Raw genomic sequence first — 18956 nt, 5'->3', positions numbered from 1 at the left:
CAATGACTACTCTCTGAGGATTAGCTCCTGAGATATGGAAATAGTGGCACCATTACAGGTATAAGCACCCTCACACAAAATTTTAGTAGAAACCTACTAAGACCTTTATTGTTCAATTGCTGTCTATTGCTGGTTTGTTATTATGTGATATATGATATATTCACAATATTAAATGCTATGTCAAGACCTCAGTCTGATGTTAACACTTTCTCTAAAATAATAACACCATTTGTTGAGATTATGACATTTAACATGTACAGACATATATTATCTCTGAAACTACATTCTAGGTCATACTTGTTTGGGTCAAAGCCCATAACTCTCCATTTGATCTCCATCATTTGGACCTTCTATAATGAGGGATAAGGCATTTAGAAATTATGCTGACATGTAACTAGTTAATGGTTATAAAAAACTATCTTGAGTGTAACTGAACTAGACACTGACCTGAGTTCAGGATGATTAACTTAGGAAAAACATGTCCAGGAAAATCTGCTCAGTTTCAATTTTGATATATACTTATCAAATAATAATACAAACAACAACAATTATTAATACAAATATAATCCTAGTCCAGATAACCATTATCTTGAGAAGTTTGGTCCCAGATACTGCTGAATGGATATAGGGGTTTTCAATTATTACATTGATATAAGAAATCATATTGAGAAGAGCATAGTTAACACTAGATAGGAGGTCCTGGCCCACAGAATCCCAGAGTATAATGTTGCTGCGCATTTCTCTGGATTGGAAGGACTGGAGAAGATAAAGTCAGGGGGTATCACTGGGAGAATCTTTCCTTTTCTTTCCACAAATACACTTCAGCTTTTATTCTGATCGCTCAGTAGGCTTTGGGAAAGGGTGCCTGTGATTTATTCCCTCTTAAAAAAATCAATATCCACGACTCAAAGGATAAGTCTTAAATTTTCCAAAAAACATATTCATGAGAAGACTACAGGACATAGAGTGCTAGGCTCACACATAAACACACCCATGAAGAATCATTCATTTCTCAATCTCTGGGATCTGTCACAATAACCTTCAAAGTAACATATACTGGCTACATATACTCCTTGTCACAAAAGGTATAATTTTCCAGAACGTTTTGGGTTTGTTAATGACTTGGAGGAAAGAAAAAGAAAGAATCTTTTCACAGCAGTTTCAAAGTCACTATACAATTTGTATCTGATCCGCCAATGGACTATTTCTTGTTTTATGTTGTGCTTCCACAGCTTAGCTCCATGTTTGGATTTTGTGTAAAAATTGTGTTTCTCTTTCATATCTCTGAGAGTTTGTTCCTTGGGACAGAATGGCAGAAGTCCTAAGACTGTAGTACAGAACTTATCAAATAGATTTTAAAAATAAATATATAATTTTATTAAGTTAATGTAAGAAAGTTTAAGTAACTGACTCTCTGTGTCTGTTGTGTCCTACCTATGTCTCTTTTATTTTGTCTTATAATTTTTATTAAAGTATGAACAACCTAGATGGTATCATCTTCTAAAAACTTCAAAAATATCAGGGCTAGGATATAGCTCAGTTTGTGGCATATATAAACCCTTAATTCAACTATGAAAATCACATAAAACTGCACCATGTGGAAATGCATACCTCCAGCACTTAGTAAGTAGAGGCAGGATGATCAATAGTCAAAAGTCATCCTTAACTATGTAGAATATTTTAGAAGATCACGCAGTGAAAGAAATCATGTATCAAAAAAAAATAGTTTGAAATGTTCCCTCTCTCAGAATGAGTTCAGGGGAAATCTCTCCTATATAAACGCAGTTCTCCATTCTCTCACTAGTTTTTATTATCCTGAGTTCTGCTTCACTCAGCTATTAGATATACTTGATAACAATGTTTTTAATAAATTCTGTTCTTTTCTTTGTGTCTTTTTTTATTTTAAAGATTTATTTCATGTAAATAGTGTTCTATCTGCATGTACACCTCATGCCAGAAGAGGGCACCAGATCTTGTTACAGATGGCTGTGAGCCACCATGTGGTTAAGGGAATTGAACTCTGGGCTTCTGGAAGTGCTGCCTATGCTTTTATCCACTGAGCCATCTCTCCAGCCCTAAATCAGTACAATTATGAGTTCTATAATTGATATATATCACTGATACCATTTTGAGCATGAGTTTAATACTGATATTTTATAAAATTCATCCTCTTTTTCCCCTTTCATGGTTTCTAAGTCTTTTTAGGAATTCCCACATTTCATCACATAAAAAAGGGTATGATCTGCAAAAACACAAAGACATATCAGACTATGAGGAATTTTCTCTGAAACTTCCGGGGGAGTACTGAGAAATGAAAGAACCAAACAACAATATTCAGTGTCCACATGAAATAAAACGAGGTCTGCACATAGGGTGGGAAGCAGAACTTGACATAGCCTATCAAAACCTAAGAGCAACAAGAAAATTCTCACTGTCCCAAGTTCCAGTGAAAGCCACTTAGTGGAATCTCTATATCCTTGTCTTATTTTATATGTATAGTTTAAGTAGGTGATAAAAGGTCTCTGAACTCCTGTTTGCTTTCCCTTGGAGAAACAAGGAAACATCCTTGCTGGTCTACAATTGTAGGAGGAGATGTTTAACTACAGGAAGCATAGACAGTCTTGCTAACTCTCCTAATGCTGTCACAAAGCTGTCCACCTGCTATAATATTTCTAAAAGTATATAGTTCCTTGTTTTTTTCCATTTTGCCATTGGAGCTACTTTATCTAAACATGAGTAATGTAATGAACAATATTCTGTATACTCTCTGTCTACACAAAAGTAGAAGATTTACCATTTATTTACAATGGCACACTAGAAATTTAGTAATATGTAGAAAACACTACAAAATATTTGGATAAGCAACACACTAGGGCCTCCCTGAAAGCTTTTTCTTCATGTCTTATGATATCCATGTATATCTTTGAGGCTTCCAAGGGTACAATAAAGAAAGATTTTGTTCTCCAATTTTAACAAGATAATTTCTTGAGCTAAATGTCAGGCACACTCCCAAACTGGAGGATTGACCCAGGTATCTGCAGAGACAGTTGTTAGAGTATGATAAGCTCCTAGGATCAGAGTCAACAGGCAGCTTCTGGCAGAGGCCAGCTGAAAACACAGAAGTTGTATGATCCTAAGACAAGTTAACTACTCAGTAATAAATAATCTGTTATTTTGAGATTAGTCTACAAGCTAAGCCTTGAAAGTAGAATAATAGTGGAAAGTCTGTTTAAATAGCAGTGCAGCTTCCTGTCTAGAAACACATTCACAACCTAGTCTAATGTCATCAGTTGATAAGGCCCTACCCTGCCTCCAGAGCTCACGTGGAGCAGAGACCCAATTGGAATAAAATAGTTAACTCCTATATTGCATAAAAACAAGCATAATGTGGACATATAAATTCATTCTTCAGATTATCTTGCTATATTTGAGAAACACAAGTAAGGCATTACAGCTCTCCCTCATCTTGACACCTCCTAAGAAAGTAAATATATGGCATTGCCAGAGAACAGAGCACAGCTCCACACTACTGCTCTCAGTAGACTGAGATGTTCCTCTAGACTTTGAGAGATTTAGTCTCAGGCCAATTGGGAGTTTATAGCTTCAAAATTGTGTAAAGGCTTTCCAGTACTATACAGTTCAGTGAATAGAGATGGTGATATTTTTTAAGATATTTAAATATATGCTTGTAAAAGAAAGGCACTCAGAAAAAGTGAGATGTAGCCAAGTCAGAGTATTTGTATCCCAAAAGTAGAATCAAATGAAAGTTGGATGCACTCAAGACTAGGTGCTGGTCACTCCAGCGGAGTGAGCCATTTTCTTGGCATTGGCCACATGGGCCATTTTGATGACTCAAGATATATCTCAAAAGGTTGCTTTGAAAAAGAAACATTTTGATATGTGAGTCATGTTAAAGTCTCTCTAAAGATGGTCTGTGAAAGTAAAAACACTAAAGCTACACAAAGGTTTCAATGCATGTCTTTTTCCTGTGAATGGGGTTTCTGGTGGGATTTTAGAAAACTGGGGATGTATACCAGAGAAAGGAGAAGTCCAGTGAGCAGCTGTTACTCATGTTAGAATTCTTGCTTTGCTGCTAGCAAGGACATTAACTAAATTCTAGAACTAGGGCATTCATCCCTCCTCCTCATGTCCTCTGCCTGTTTACCTTGCCTCAGGGTGGCTTGTGTTACTTCCACATATAAGGGACTGCTTTAATTTTTTCCAAGAATTATGAGTCCCTGATTAGCTATTCAATAGAAAGTTGACATATATATATATATATATATATATATATTTAAGCAACACAGAACATACTCAGCAAGTTGTATTTGTGCATTTATTCATCTACATGTACATATAACAGCAATAAAGAAGAGGAGGTAATTGTGAATTTGGGAGGGAGGTTGAGTAGAGACATTGGAGATATAGGAAGATGGAGGCTACCATAATTCTATATTAATTAAATTTTGAAAATAAAAAAAATATTGTCATTCCTATGCCACATTTGGTCTCCTCGAGAACTGTCTAACTCATGTATTTATATGAACATATAACATATAAAAAAGCATGGGACAGTTAATATGTTCACTGGTTGAGGACATAATAAGGCTGGGATTCAGATCAGGTATCTGAATTGATGTCAGAAAGCTGTTTGTGCCTCCTGTGTCTTCCTGAGATCTCCCTAAGGCAGGAAGTCATCACTGAGAAATATCCCAGTGACAATGCATATAATAGGAAAATTGTCTCTTTTTCTCTCCCTTCCTTTGTGGCTAATTCAGACTTGTACCATGTATTGATTCCCTTGAATTACTCATCTGAGAAGTTTTTTTTTTTTACTAACGTCTTACATCAGGTTATAGTTTCTTGCTTATTGGGAGCATCCATTCCATTATGTTGTATACAACACACTGTTATCTTTCTCAGAAACATATGAGATCCCAAGACCATTTCTTTGTTTTGGGTTTTGGTTTTGGTTTTTTGTTGCTAATACAAGTCTCACTTCATAAGCCAGGCTGGCATGAAATTTTTCATAAAACTCTTCCTCTATCAGCCTCCCAAGTGCTAGACTTACCTGTGCATGCCACCAACTTTGGTTCTAAAACCATTTCTTAAGGATTGTATCTCTCTTGCTTTATAATTATCATTACTGGGTCAGATGAAATAGACTAGTACGAAGTGAGGAACACACACACAGTGGTGTTTATAGCGAACTCAATGACAGAGACCTGTGATTAACAGGCTTGCTCTTTCAGTACTTGAAAACTAGTGCTTCCTTAAACTCTACCTCTGGGTGCATGTCATGCTTACCTAAGCCTGGGGCTGATGTTGAGTTTGGCCGGGGGGGGTCACTATCCTTTCTTAGGGTAATTCTTCCTCCAGGAAATTTCAACTTCATTTGTAGGACCTGATGAATAAGTGATACCAGCTCATTAATCATAATTCTATAAGGAATGCACTTGCAAAGAGAGTAAAAATAAATGAAGTGGAATGATAGAAGTTGTAATGTATGTAACAACAACTAATGAAAAAGCCATGGATTTGAAAGAGAGCCAAGAAGACTATATGAGAGGTTTTGTGGAAAAGGAAAGGGATATTTTGTAATTAAAATCCAAAAAATAAAAGAAGTAATTTAAAAAGTTTTGTTAATTTTTAACATCTGCTCACTATAAGAAAATCCCATCCTTTCTATCCAAGTGCTACATTATGCCTCATGTGCAGTGAGCTGCACTGTGTTTGTGACAGGCTGTTAGTCACTGATTGGATGACAAACCAACCATGCTTTAGAGTAGCTATCTACTCACTAATGTGGCTTCTCTATGAGATGATAGACTGACCCAGGAATGAGTGTTTAAGAAATATCAGATCTGCTTTAATAAGACAGGTGTCAGAGATCTTTGAGCTCAATAGTCCACTGTCTCATAATTTTTGTTCAAGGTTTGTTGGATATAGGTGTGGGTATATATGAGAAAGAAATTGATCATTCTTTAAGAATGAATGGGTCAGGAGTTCTCACAGTTGTGTGGTAGGTATAGATGGTATGGCAGCATAACATTTGAAGAAAAAAAAATGATTCTGGGATATGAAGAGAACCCTGGGCTTGGTTTGGATTTTAACTTATCCTTGGGCTGAAAGCTCCTCCCAGTGGCTACACTAAAGAACTACAGCATGTGCTTTGACCTGGATCAGTTTGGGGGAAGGAGCCTAAAATTCCAGCCAAGCCTGGCTCAACCAGAGCAGGATATCAACTCTGGAAAGAGGTCAGTTTAAGTGTAACTGATAACAGATCTGTGAGAAGCATGGTAGTTGAGTTCTGTCTGTCTCATGAATTCTCTCTCTCTCCTTCTCCTCTTCCTCGCCCTCCCGATACTGTATGTACTAAAAACCACTAGCACATTTACAAACAGAAAACTTTCATAATATTAGATTTTTGTTCTAACTGGGTTTTGTACATATCTTTACAGTAACTGATTCAGACACTTTAGTAACAGAATCCAATACGTTGCAGTTTAAAAACTTAAATGGCTCACTCTAAGAGTGGTATTCCATGACTGCATGTGAATCTACCCTCATTTGTTTCAGTTTGACTCTCCCAAACCCCAACATTCCCCTAAGAAATAGGAATAGAGCTAAGGGCAGATGCTTTGTGATCTATATCACTCTCTTCCTGTCCTCAATTTTTGTAAACAACCTCTGCCTTCCTAGTGTATGCAGAGTCACAGTTTTACAAATTCTGATAGAACACCTATCTTCTTTACTCAATGTGAGCTTTGTAAAAAGAATCCAGATCAGGCTTATATGTGTAACTGCTTAACCAAGTTCAGGTTTCCTTGCAGTAAGTACTAAATTCATGCAATTGGAAGAAAATGTATAAAAATGATTAATTTTGGATAGCATGCAAAATAAGTTATAGTATGATAAAAATAAACCTAAACATCAGCTGGGAGAACAAAGAACTAGAAATGCCGAATGCTTTGTTGTTTGTTGTTGTTTGTTTCAGTATGACTGGCAAATGCTATTGTTTGGATGCTACGCCTTCAATTATATAATTTATGTAAGAAAAACATGAAGTTGTTATATGGCTTTTATAAATCAACACAGTAAATCTAGTATTACACAACTCTACACACATAGTTCTGGTCCACTTTCCCTATTTGAAGGAGATGACACGCTTTTCATGCCAGTCTCTAAAAGCCTACCTCTGTGTGTTTTGAAAGGAAAGGAAAGCAAGCACATTAACTGATCATATCATGAAGAAGTAAATTGAGGAGTATTTTGCCAATGAGAGGTATTCACATCAGAGAAGTAAAGAAAGCAAGAGCAGTTAGGAAATCTGATCATTGTTGGCCACGTAGGAAATATCTTATTCATTCAAAGTTGAGTAGAGAGCCTTAAGAAACACTGAAGTGTGGTTCTGAACAAGCATTTGATAAAAGTAATGTTATCTCTAGACTCAAAAAGCATAGTGTCAGGCAGAGAAAAATGAATCGGTCAGTAATAAGAAAAGCAGAAATAAATAATGAGTAAATAATTAGTGTAGGAAGGTACGATATCTGAGGCAGTTATGACTGAACTTCAAAATAGATGAGCAATTAGAAGACAACATGGCATCATGTCTATAACCCCTGCATATGTCACACCCAATCTTTGCAGCAAATTATGGGTCCTTTGCCATGGATGAAGGGAAAGAATGATGTCACAGCTAACAAGATTTGTTTTTCATAAAGCAGGAGGGAAAAGGCAATGAGGTAGGTTGACTTTAACTGTTGTACCCAACCCTACAATGTAAGAACACTCCACCTTCAGGTGACTCTGTAGAAGGAGGGATGAGTGGGAGTAATGAAAGACTTCTGCCTGCATGGATCCCACCTCTAGGGATTGCTTGTTTGTCCTCAATTTCTCCAAGCTAACAGGAAGGAGGATAAATACTACCCTGACAGAAACACCTGATGTCTCTCCCTGACCCTGAAGACATTCTTGCCTACAGTATGAACTGCCGTGACTTCATGATTTTTTAAATTAACAGCAGTTGGTGAGTGTCCACCACTATCTTCTCTTGGAGTGATGTAACAGGGAATCATAAAAGGGAGGGTAGAGAATATATGTGAAATGGAGGAATGAATGAATGTTCCAAAAAAGCATTGAGCACAGAAGAAGGTGTTCTTGGCTCTTATTTGGGCTTCTCCCATGTATGTTTGAGTGACCTTATATAAATGTGTTACCTATATTTCCCTCATTGTAACTCAGACATTTTTCTTTTGAAAAATGGGATCTTAGAATCTGAGCTCTCCATGAAGTCTTCTCTATCTCTGACATTCTCAGTGAAAGTCAGGGACAGAGTCAGAGAGAAGGAACTTCTATCGCTGGAGAAGAAAGACCATCTGCAACATTATATTATGATTAAGGAGCAGAGGTACCCTTTCTTTATGGTCATGACTGTGGCTTCTGTACCAGTCAGGCCCTTCCTGGATCATGCCTAGAGATTAGCCTCTTTCTGATCTTTATGTACTCCTCCTTGCCCAGCTGTCAACTACAATCACTGTGCCTCTTTCTCTCTTGAACAATAGTCATTCATTAACTAATGATATTTTAGATGCATTTTGTGTCTCAGGCCAGTGAACACAGCAGAGAATCAAACTCTTTATTTTCATGTATTAATGTTGAAAACCTTTAGTGACAATGAAATTATCCAGGTATGAACTCCTTTTCCACAGTCCTCCTCTACCCTACTCAAAAGAGGCAAGTTCTCCCATTATGGGGGGGGGTGTCCTCTAGAGTTCAAGATGAGGAATATGACCCAAATATTTATGCTCAATTCATAATAAACAGTGTTTCTATCAACAGCTCATTCTACAAATAGCAAATGCTAAATGTGAAAAAAATAGGTATGGCAAAGGTAGTTAATTACTCATGGTGTGTCAGAAATCTCCATTTTGACGATTTTCCCTCTCATATCTCACTGATATTTGTTCTGTTGTGAATGTTATAGCTGCACAGTTATTAGACATAACTGTGTATTAATGGGTAGACTTTTTTTCCTCTGTGGAAATAGAGATATGGGTGTGGCTCTCCCTTCAAGGACAATTAATTGTCTTACAATGACAATATAAGTTCCCTGTAACTACCCTTCTTAAAGGAGAAGTCCAGTGCCATCACTGTCCCCGTGGGCTTCTTGTTTTCACCAGATCCCTTTCCTTGTCTGCTGGGACATGTTACACTGAAGTCAGTGGTAACAGCTGAGCCAAGGACTCCAGACACAGTCAGGTGGAACAAGAGGTGAACAGCATGTCTGCTCATCTCTTCATCTAGTTCTTCATGAAAATAGCATATAGTAGAGTCACCACACATTAATCACTTCCCTGGAATCCAGTGGTCTTAGTCTACTTGGTTGAAAAATACATACATACATATGAAGAGCATATGTACATGTAGACATGTAAGTGCCATATGTATTAAATAAATAATTTATGTAACATAAAGTTTATTTAAACATACATTGTACTTAACCTTCTGGTCAAAGATCAATTGTGAAGTATACCTAAGTATAAGTATATGTATGAATATATAATTATAATTTTAATATTTGTGTATTAGTATACATGTTTTATTCTTTTATAACATTACATTTTATATAAAATCTATAATATATGATGTACTAATTATTGTTAAGTGATAAGTAAATTTATAAAACACATTATTTGCAAATTTTTTACTTATGCTAATATATATATACCCTATGTAACTATAAAAAGCACACACTTCAAGAGACAGATATGTGCATTGCATTTCAATGGTGTCACATAAAAGATATTCTGCAAGTGTTGAAGACTCATCTAACTCTACACAAACAAGTCAGAGAAGTCAGTAAGAAGGAATATCTGTAGTCTTAAACAATCAGCAAGTATTTAGTAGTTGGAAGAACAAGGGTTTTGTTTGATAAGAAATCAAAAAATATACAAAACAAAAACACTGTGTGTTGTTGTAATTTAAAAGAAGCAGCATGTGAGAGAAAGATGCCATGAGACAGGGTTCAAGTTGAGGGGTTTTTGATTAGGGAAAGGGATTATAAAAGGGGGAGGGGGGAGACAGTCCTCTAGAGATGGGAGCAGCAGAAGAGAGGAAAAGGGGAAGAGAGAGATAAGAGAGAGGAGGAACAGAGAGAGAGAGAGAAACAAAAAGAGAGAGGGAGTGGGAGGTGGGCAGAGTCAATTTAAAGGAGAACATAGTGAATATACTGCACAGGTCGTGCTCTTAGTGGCTGCGTCTGAGGGCATACACTGTCAGAACACCAAGGACAGGCCAGTACAGATGCCTGAATACTAACATGAATGGGGCATCAAGAAATACCATAAGTGTGCTGAGTGGAGTAAATAAAGGATGGCCCTGGCCAGGGATAGAGTACTACAGACTCTCTAATGACATTAGGACAATCTACTTTGGAATAAGACATGGCTCAATTCCCATCTGTGAGATAGTGGTAAAAGATTCATAGTTAAGAGAAACACAGATGTAATGTTTTATGCTCTTTCTGAATTGCACCTGACCCCAAGAAACTAGACTTATTACCACAGCTCTTTAGTGTGCTGAAAGGGAAGCTGGTGAAGGACTGACACAGTGGCTCAGAGTTAGGATTTTCCAAATGATGCTATGAGGGTAGGGGGTGGACTCTGGGGATGGAGGACCAGACTTGGCAAATTATGTATCAGAGGGATCAGTTAATCACATATCAGAACCATCAGTTAAGATGGTTTTGGGAAAATAAGAACTAAAATGATGACTACAAAGATACATAGAAAGTCTGAAAGTCTTGATAGATTCTGGCTTGTAAATGGCCTGTATCTGAGCTGCAATAGTATCCCTCCAAAGGGAATGGATTCCCAAAGTCCATTTGTGCATGAGGCACTGGCTCCACTGTTAGAGGTTCCATAGACTGCCCATACCTCCTACCTGGCACCCACATTCAGAGGGCTTGGTTGGGTTCTATACTGGTCCCCCAGGTTTATGACTAGGGTCTCCATGCTCTCACTAAGCCAGGTCAACTGTTTCTGTGGTTTTCTCCAGAACGGGTCTTGGATCCTTTGCTCGTCCCACCTCCCTCTCTATAACTAGATTCCAGGAATATGGTGCAGTGTTTAGCTGTGGGTGCCTGCTTCTGGTAGCCCATTTTATATTGGATAAATTGTATAATTGTAAAAGTCTTAAAGTGAGATGCACTGTCTGTCTTAATTGCCAGTGAATCATCTTACTCTGTAGAGCCCCCCAGTATTGTCTGGAAATAGGAGAGTTTCAATTAGAACCCCTTTCAACAAATTCACATATATAAACTGGCATGAGGTTGAAGATTTATGTTCTTCTTGGAAACCACACTTGAAAAACACATGTAAACTGAGCAAAAATTTCAGGAAATTTACTTTAAAACACCTGTTATCTAACAACATGGCTGCCAGGAACAGCTGCTGGTAGAACCTGGATTATCCCCCCTTCTGACCATAGCTCACATGTTCAAGTTTCATTTGGAGTGATGTTTCTCCAGGGCCTCAAAAACTTTTGTTGTTGATGCAGCATGATGAAGTGTGCATACATGTTATTGCACTGAAGTCCTTTTCTGTCAGAAATGCAAGCAGTTTGATTGGGTTATAGAGTACGCTATGAAGGAAACGTCCTAGATTATTTATGAATCTATGGTGAGAATAAAATGAAAAACTATTTTTCTTAAAAAATATACATATAAATAAATAAATGAAGGGATATTTAAAAGGTAAGAAAGACTGAAATCAGTTAAAAATAGATAAAGAAAATAAAAAGTATGTAGTGCATATTTGGAAACAGTAAGTGATATCTAAAGATCACAAGTAGACAATTAAATATGGGATGATGGACTTGAACTCAGTGGTAAATGTATTAAGTGTAACAGGCACACATTAACAAGCAACTGAAGAGTCAGTGATTCACACTGGCTACATAACAGAGCTATCTGGATTAGAGATAAGTATTTACAGGCATCTTTATAACAATAACAAACAATAACTGAGAAATTAAGATATACAAGGTCAAAAAATTGAATAGCATGAACATTTTGAATAACAGAAGAGAAAGTCCAATGGGAACTATTATAAGAATCAGAAAGGAACCAGCCAATATATCAAAGCTTCTGAAAGGAAAGCAAAATGGCAAGGCATGGTCAGAAATATGTATAACTGATGTAACTAAATCAGATATTTTAAAGACATAATAAACATAGGAACTTACAAATGTATTTAAAGAGCATTTCCCTGACTAAGTGAATTATAAAAAATAATAAATTGTGGGTTATTTGCTTGACTAGGTAGCTACTAGAGAAATGGAGAGGTCAAATGAGGAAAATATTTTCACTCCCTAGGTAAAGTGATTTGGGTTCATCATTGTCTTTTTCATTATTTTTTTGTTTGTAAATATAAACTTTTCTTTGCTTGGTTTTTTGAAGGGGTTGTTTTTGGTTTGGGTTGTTTTATTGTTTGTTTGTGGCTTTGTTGTTTTTTGGGTCTTTTTTTGGTTTTTTGAGACAAACTTTCTTTGTAGACCAAGCTGGCCTTGAACTCAAAGATCCACCTGTTTCTGCTTCTTAAGTGCTGGGATTAAGTGTTCCTCACCATTGCCCAGCTTCATTTGTTTTTTGTTTTTCTGTCTTTCAGTATCCTCCGTTGACTTCTCCTGCACCGTTACTACATTTTCTCCTTATTTCACCCACCAGTCACTGTTAAGAGAAGCTTTTTCTTTGCTAGCCGCTTTGGTTTATCACCCGCCAGTCGCCTGGGCTCTGCCACATTGTAGTCCTCAAATAAACACACAGGAGGCTATATTAATTATGAAGCTGTTGGCCTTGCTTGTCTCTTACTGGCTAGCTCTGCTTAAGTAATTACCCCATAATTGTTAATCTAAGTATGTCTCTTACCGGAGAATAGTTCCGGGCTCCTACCCCATGGTGTTACATCTCTAACTCTCTTGTGTTTCTCCTTCCCAGAGTCCTCCTGGACTCCTAGTCCCTCCTATCTAGATTCCCTATTGGCCAGACAGTGCTTTATTGGCATAAGACTTCCCCAACATCTCCTCTTTTCTGTTTAAATGAAAAGAAAGGTCTTAACTTTAACATATTCAAATCATATATAACAGAACAGTTATCAAGTAAGAATACAGTTACAATATTTTGTCTATCAACATTCAGCAAGATTTAAAGAAAATATCATCCATCCCATCCTTGTGAGTCTAAAGTTCTATATGTAGCTTATCTTTTATCATAATTAAGGAAAACTATAATTATAACTATCTGTCTTCAACTCCATCAAAGACCACAGAAGCATAATATATAAACACTAGGATTGACAGAGACATCTTGCCACCTGGACAGTCACCCAAAGTTCCTCTGTAACGTTGGGGCATCCATCTTCAGCCCATAGGCCACAGTGTGTCTGGAACACTTCTCAGCAAAGCAGGAAATTTCAAACTGTCCATCTGCATCAGGAGTCTGTCAGTCATTTTTCTGTGTCCTGCAGAAAGTCCCGTAGACTCTTCCATGAAGCAGGAACCCTGTAATACTGAGTTCAGCAGTCACTTTCCTGTGGGTCCTGCATGTCCAGATTATACAACAACAGTCAAGCAGTACAGGCAAGAGCAGTTTCTTGCCCAAATAGCTAATCTTGCCATGTTGAAAGTAAACTCCATAACAAGTTTCTTTGATGTCCATCTTCCTCTCATATGTAATTGGTGCTGCCAGGAGCAGACATTTCTCATTGTCAAGAAAAACCCTAAAGCATTTTAAATGCCATTTTCTGAAGGTCTTTGAAAGGTTTGAAGACTGTTTATCTATCTCAAATATATTTCTGTATATCTAGAAAACCTAACTTACCTAACTATAAATTCTATTATCAATAACTATCTAGAGTCTGTATTCAATTATGCACTACATTTTAAAAGATCAGTATAAGCACAGTACTTAATCAAGAGGAGAAATATTCACATCACAAAATTGACCTTGAATTTGTATCAATAAATGAAAAACAATACCCATACCATAATTCCCTTTTTTACCATTAAAAAATATTGGCTGTGATCATTAGCCAATTATAAACAATCCCATTTAAATGAAAACAAAGATTTATAAACAAGATGGGAATCAGGACGTTGCTCATTCCAAACTGCTTCCTGCTGGAAGGGGCGCTGTTCATACCATGGGGATCATGACAAAACTCAGAAACCTGTATAAGTCCATATTTTCAGGGTCTGTAAAGCTGCATCATCTTAGCTGTCTCAATAGTTGGAACACCTGGCCCACTGCTTCCGGGGGTCTTGGTTCATCAAACCACAGAAGCCTAGAAGGAATCCTCAGCTTTTCATTTTCTGTGGAAACATAAGTAAAATCTCCTTTTCCAAGTAACATATCCTTATACTTAAATTTTGAAGTCAAGGCATTTTTAAAATATAGAAGTTGGATTAATTCAGCAGCATTTATAATCAAGTGTACTTTAGCAGATGTTCCTTCCTGAGTAATCAAAAAACTGAAAAACACAATAGTATACAGTATCCAGACTCTCTGTGTATTTTCCATCTCTGTGTGGCTTATTTATTTATCTATTATTACTTTATTTCTTTCACTTTTATTTCTTTTTCTCTGAGACAGGGTTTCTCTTTGGAAATCCGCCTGCCTTTGCCTCTGAAGTAAATCCTACCGATGTGTGCCACCACAGCCGGCTTTTGTATGCATTTATCACTTTGTCGTTTTATTTTCTCTCTCAGTCTCACGTATATTTTTAAACACACTGTAAACCTTTAGAGGTTTGTTCATCCAAGTCTGACTTTACTGTAAATCTTTACGTTTTTCTGGCCATGTGTCTTATCTGTTAAAACCGCGGCTGTTTTAAACTGTCGTTTCAAGATGGCGGGCGTAAGCGTGATTCCAGCTTACCGCCTCAGTCCATGCTGACATCCAGCAAAAGCTGCCACTTCCAGCTGTACGTACACCCCTTTTAATCATTAGCAGAGTCTCTTAAAACAACCTTGCTGGTTTTTTTTTCTTTTTATGCCGAGTCAGGAAGACTCCATTAAGCGAGCCACGTGAATCTCAGCTTGTTGCTAGCAAAACAGAGCACACCTGAGAAAATGCTGCTACCAAAATCTGTGTTTCTCTCTGTTCTTCTGTTTCTAAAATTCCTTTAAATCTTTTGTTATTTTGCGTGGAAATTCAATCCCGCTCCTGACAACCATTCTGTTATGAGAAGCTTTTTCCTTGAGAGAAGCCTTCCCGCCAGCCTGGTTCTAGAGCCGCATCAGTCCCAAATAAACACACAGGAGGCTATATTAATTATGAAGCTGTTGGCCTTGCTTGTCTCTTACTGGCTAGCTCTGCTTTAAGTAATTACCCCATAATTGTTCATCTAAGTGTGTCTCTTACCGGAGAATAGTTCCGGGCTCCTACCCCATGGCGTTACATGTTGACTCTCTCGTGTTTCTCCTTCCCAGAGTCCTCCTGGACTCCTAGTCCCTCCTATCTAGATTCCCTATTGGCCAGACAGTGCTTTATTGGCATAAGACTTCCCCAACAAGTCACCTCCCCAGGCATATCACTGAAGACTTCAGTACATACTGATTTTTCTCATTCTCATAGTTCTGTAAATACAATTCTTAGTAATTTAACTGTTGCATCTATGCTGTCAATAGCTCATCAGGAGTTGTATATGTACCTAAAGTCAATGATCAGTCCTAACCCATAACCCAAAAAGTCGGCTCCCTTTTCATTATTACTTCTCTCATATTTTAACCGGATTTTATCCTGTATTTTGCACAACACATCATCATAATTAATAATGGTGTGAAATTGAGTAGATGGGAACTCAGAAAAAATCTGGAAGTCATTGAGGGAGGGGAAGCCATAATCAGAATATATTCCCAGCATTGCAAAATAGGAAAAACAAAAATGTGATTATACCCATAACATAAGCAACACGAAATAATAAAAATATTTTTGGGAAAGACATAAATTTTTACCTTGCTTTTGGGCTGTGTAAAAATCAAGTTACAGATGTCAAGCATGCTACTACATACAAATCTGGAAATCAAAAGAGAAATTGTGGAGGCACAAATTTGATTCTGATCAGAATAAAGATGGAAAATGAAGTCATGAGAGTAAATTTTATTGCCTGAGGAGAAATAGGAGAGTATCCCAAAAAATGCCTAGGGCTAAAAATATCCATATTTAAGGAATGGATATGATGAAAATCTAGTACAAATGGCTAGAAATTAATGTCAGAACTCTGGAGGCAGAAGCAGGAAAATCTCTGAGTTTGAGGTCAGCCTGGTCAACAGAGCAAATTCCAGGACAGCCAGGGCTATACAGAGAAACACTATCTCAAAAAAAAAACAGAGAAGAAGGGAGAGGGAGAGAGGTAACATATATATAGGGGAGAAGCCTAGTGACAGTTACTAATTTCTAATAATTTCTAAAGAAATTTCTAATAATGTGATGTGAATGGCGAAAGCATATAACTAATGAGAGGGGTTGAGGATACAAAAGGAGAGATAATTGCAAAGTTCCTCATAGATATGTGAGTTTTGTGAAGCTGAAGAACTAATTAATAATCAGAAATATCCATTTATTTTCAGCTCCGTCCTTGAGGAAGACTATCTTCTTACTTCTTAATTCATGTTCCTGTCTAATATTACTCACTTTAGCCCCATGTTCTACCTCAGTAGCTTTCCTGGTTTGGAAGACTTTAAACACTGGATTTTCATCCCCTTTTTCTTGATGTACCTGGTGGCCATCTCAGGCAATTGTCTCATTCTTATGATTATTAAGACGAACCCTCATCTGCACACACCCATGTACTATCTACTCTCCTTGCTGGCGCTCACTGACCTGGGACTGTCAGTTTCTACCTTTCCCACCACTGTGGGTATTTTTTGGTTCAATTGCCATAGCATTTATTTTGGAGCCTGCCAAATCCAGATGTTCTGCATCCATTCTTTTTCCTTCATGGAGTCTGCAGTGCTCCTTGTCATGTCCTTTGATCGTTATGTGGCCATCTGCCATCCCCTGAGGTACTCAGTCATTATCACTGGTGAGAGGGTGATCAGGGCAGGCCTATGTGTCATTCTCAGGGGACCCGTAGCCCTTATCCCAATTGTTCTTCTCCTGAAGGCTTTTCCCTACTGTGGACCTCTTGTCCTCTCCCACTCATTCTGTCTACACCAAGAAGTGATACACCTGGCTTGTGTAGACACCACCTTCAACAATCTATATGGACTGTCATTGGTGGTGTTTACTGTGATGCTGGACCTGGTGTTCATTGCACTGTCCTACAGCTTCATCCTGTACACTGTGGCAGGACTGGCTTCCCAAGAGGAACAGATCCGAGCCTTCCAAACTTGTACTTCACACCTTTGTGCTGTGCTTGTGTTCTTTGTGCCCATGACAGGGTTGTCCTTGGTACATCGCTTTGGGAAGAATGCTCCACCTGCTGTGCACCTTCTCATGGCCAACATCTACCTCTTTGTACCACCCATGCTTAATCCAGTCATATACAGTATTAAGACCAAGGAGATCCGAAGGGCAATCACAAAGCTCCTAGGCTTTGGAAAGGACAATTCTGAATCCTGGGGAGAAATGCATCACTGAATACCATTACTCTAGTAAGCCAAAACTCTCAGTGCTGTTTGTTATAACACCTGATACCATGATAGCATCAACCTCCCAACCATAAATAAAATGTGTGTTTGATTTCTTTCAACTTGTGGCTTAAGAACGTGGATCTTTTCTTTCTTAAATTAGGATGCCTCCTCCTACATTTGAGATTGGCAGTTTGAGTAGCATCAAAAGTTACATAGCAGAACAGTACTAATATAAAAATTAACACAAACTTAAGAGGAAAATAATAAATACAGCATCCAGAGTAGATCTTAGCAATGAACAAATCTGATTTGTTGTAAATGCCCTGAAGAAGTACACCTTTTCCATGACCTCTTGGGACTCTTCCCATCTTCTCTACTTGGCCAGAGTCTCCTTCCTCTCTATTCTGGTTAAATCTCATTGTCGAATACCCAAGTCCTCTCAGTTCATCAATATCTGACACACTTGCATTAAGGTGGTCTAAATAGAATTCCTCAACTCTTCCCAAAGTTGTTCTCCTATGATTTTTCATGTTATAGAAGACCATGACAGTAAGGATTCAAGCATTATGCTGGCCTGGACCTGTCTCCTGGGCAGAGTGCACTCAGGCAGTACCCTTGTCAGCCCAGGGTTCCATGGTTGCATAATCTGCACACAGATGCAAAGGACCCCTTTAAAAGAAAGACCCCTTCACACTGCTCTCTTTGGTCACTCCTCTTTCCCTTTCCTTCTCTTTCCTGCTGTTCCCCTGGGGCATACAGGACTTTTCCTGTCACTTCTCTTCTGTCCTCTCTCTGTGGCTCTCTGTGACTCTCGGTGGCTCTCTTTACCTCTTTTTCTCTTTCCTTCCCCCTTCCCTCCCCTTTCTTATAAAACTTCTCACTTAAGCTCTGTCTGCCTGGCATGTTTGTTCCTTCACCTAGGTCAACCTTGCCTGCCATGGAATCCTCTAAGGTTCCTCATGCTTTATCATAACAATGACCCTGATTCTGCTCATCTATGATTTATCTTTCTTGTTTTTTTTGACCCCTTGAAACTTTCAACTCGATTCAATATTAAACTGAAGCCACTCTGAACATCTAGGTGTTGTGGTTGTGAGATGTTGCACAATAATTTGCAGGGGAAGAGTTTCAGGCACGGAATCTGCCGCAAACCTGTCGGGTCACAATTTCATTGCTCAGGAGATATGAACTCAAAAATCAACAGAGGGTCTGGCCCTGCCACAACTGATCACAACCCATTTTCAGCCTCCACTTTAAGGTTACTTCCTAAAAGATGGTCTTGTTTTCTAAACACAGAGCAGACAATGCAATTTGCTTCCACA

At 38.0% G+C, this 18956-nt stretch overlaps 1 protein-coding gene across 1 annotated transcript; it reads left to right on the top strand.

Moving 5' to 3' along the window:
- Positions 1 to 16669: 16669 nt before the first annotated feature.
- LOC101841688 (olfactory receptor 51M1) lies at positions 16670 to 17641 on the top strand. Its single transcript, XM_005087264.2, has one exon. It carries the CDS (start codon positions 16670 to 16672, stop codon positions 17639 to 17641), a length of 972 nt encoding a protein of 323 aa, XP_005087321.1.
- Positions 17642 to 18956: the final 1315 nt, after the last annotated feature.

Source organism: Mesocricetus auratus, unplaced genomic scaffold (genome assembly GCF_017639785.1).
Source record: "Mesocricetus auratus isolate SY011 unplaced genomic scaffold, BCM_Maur_2.0 Super-Scaffold_4256, whole genome shotgun sequence".
In the NCBI taxonomy this organism is placed as follows: Eukaryota; Metazoa; Chordata; class Mammalia; order Rodentia; family Cricetidae; genus Mesocricetus; species Mesocricetus auratus.
Note: the sequence above shows the minus strand (reverse complement) of the source record. Positions and strands in the feature narration are given on the sequence as shown.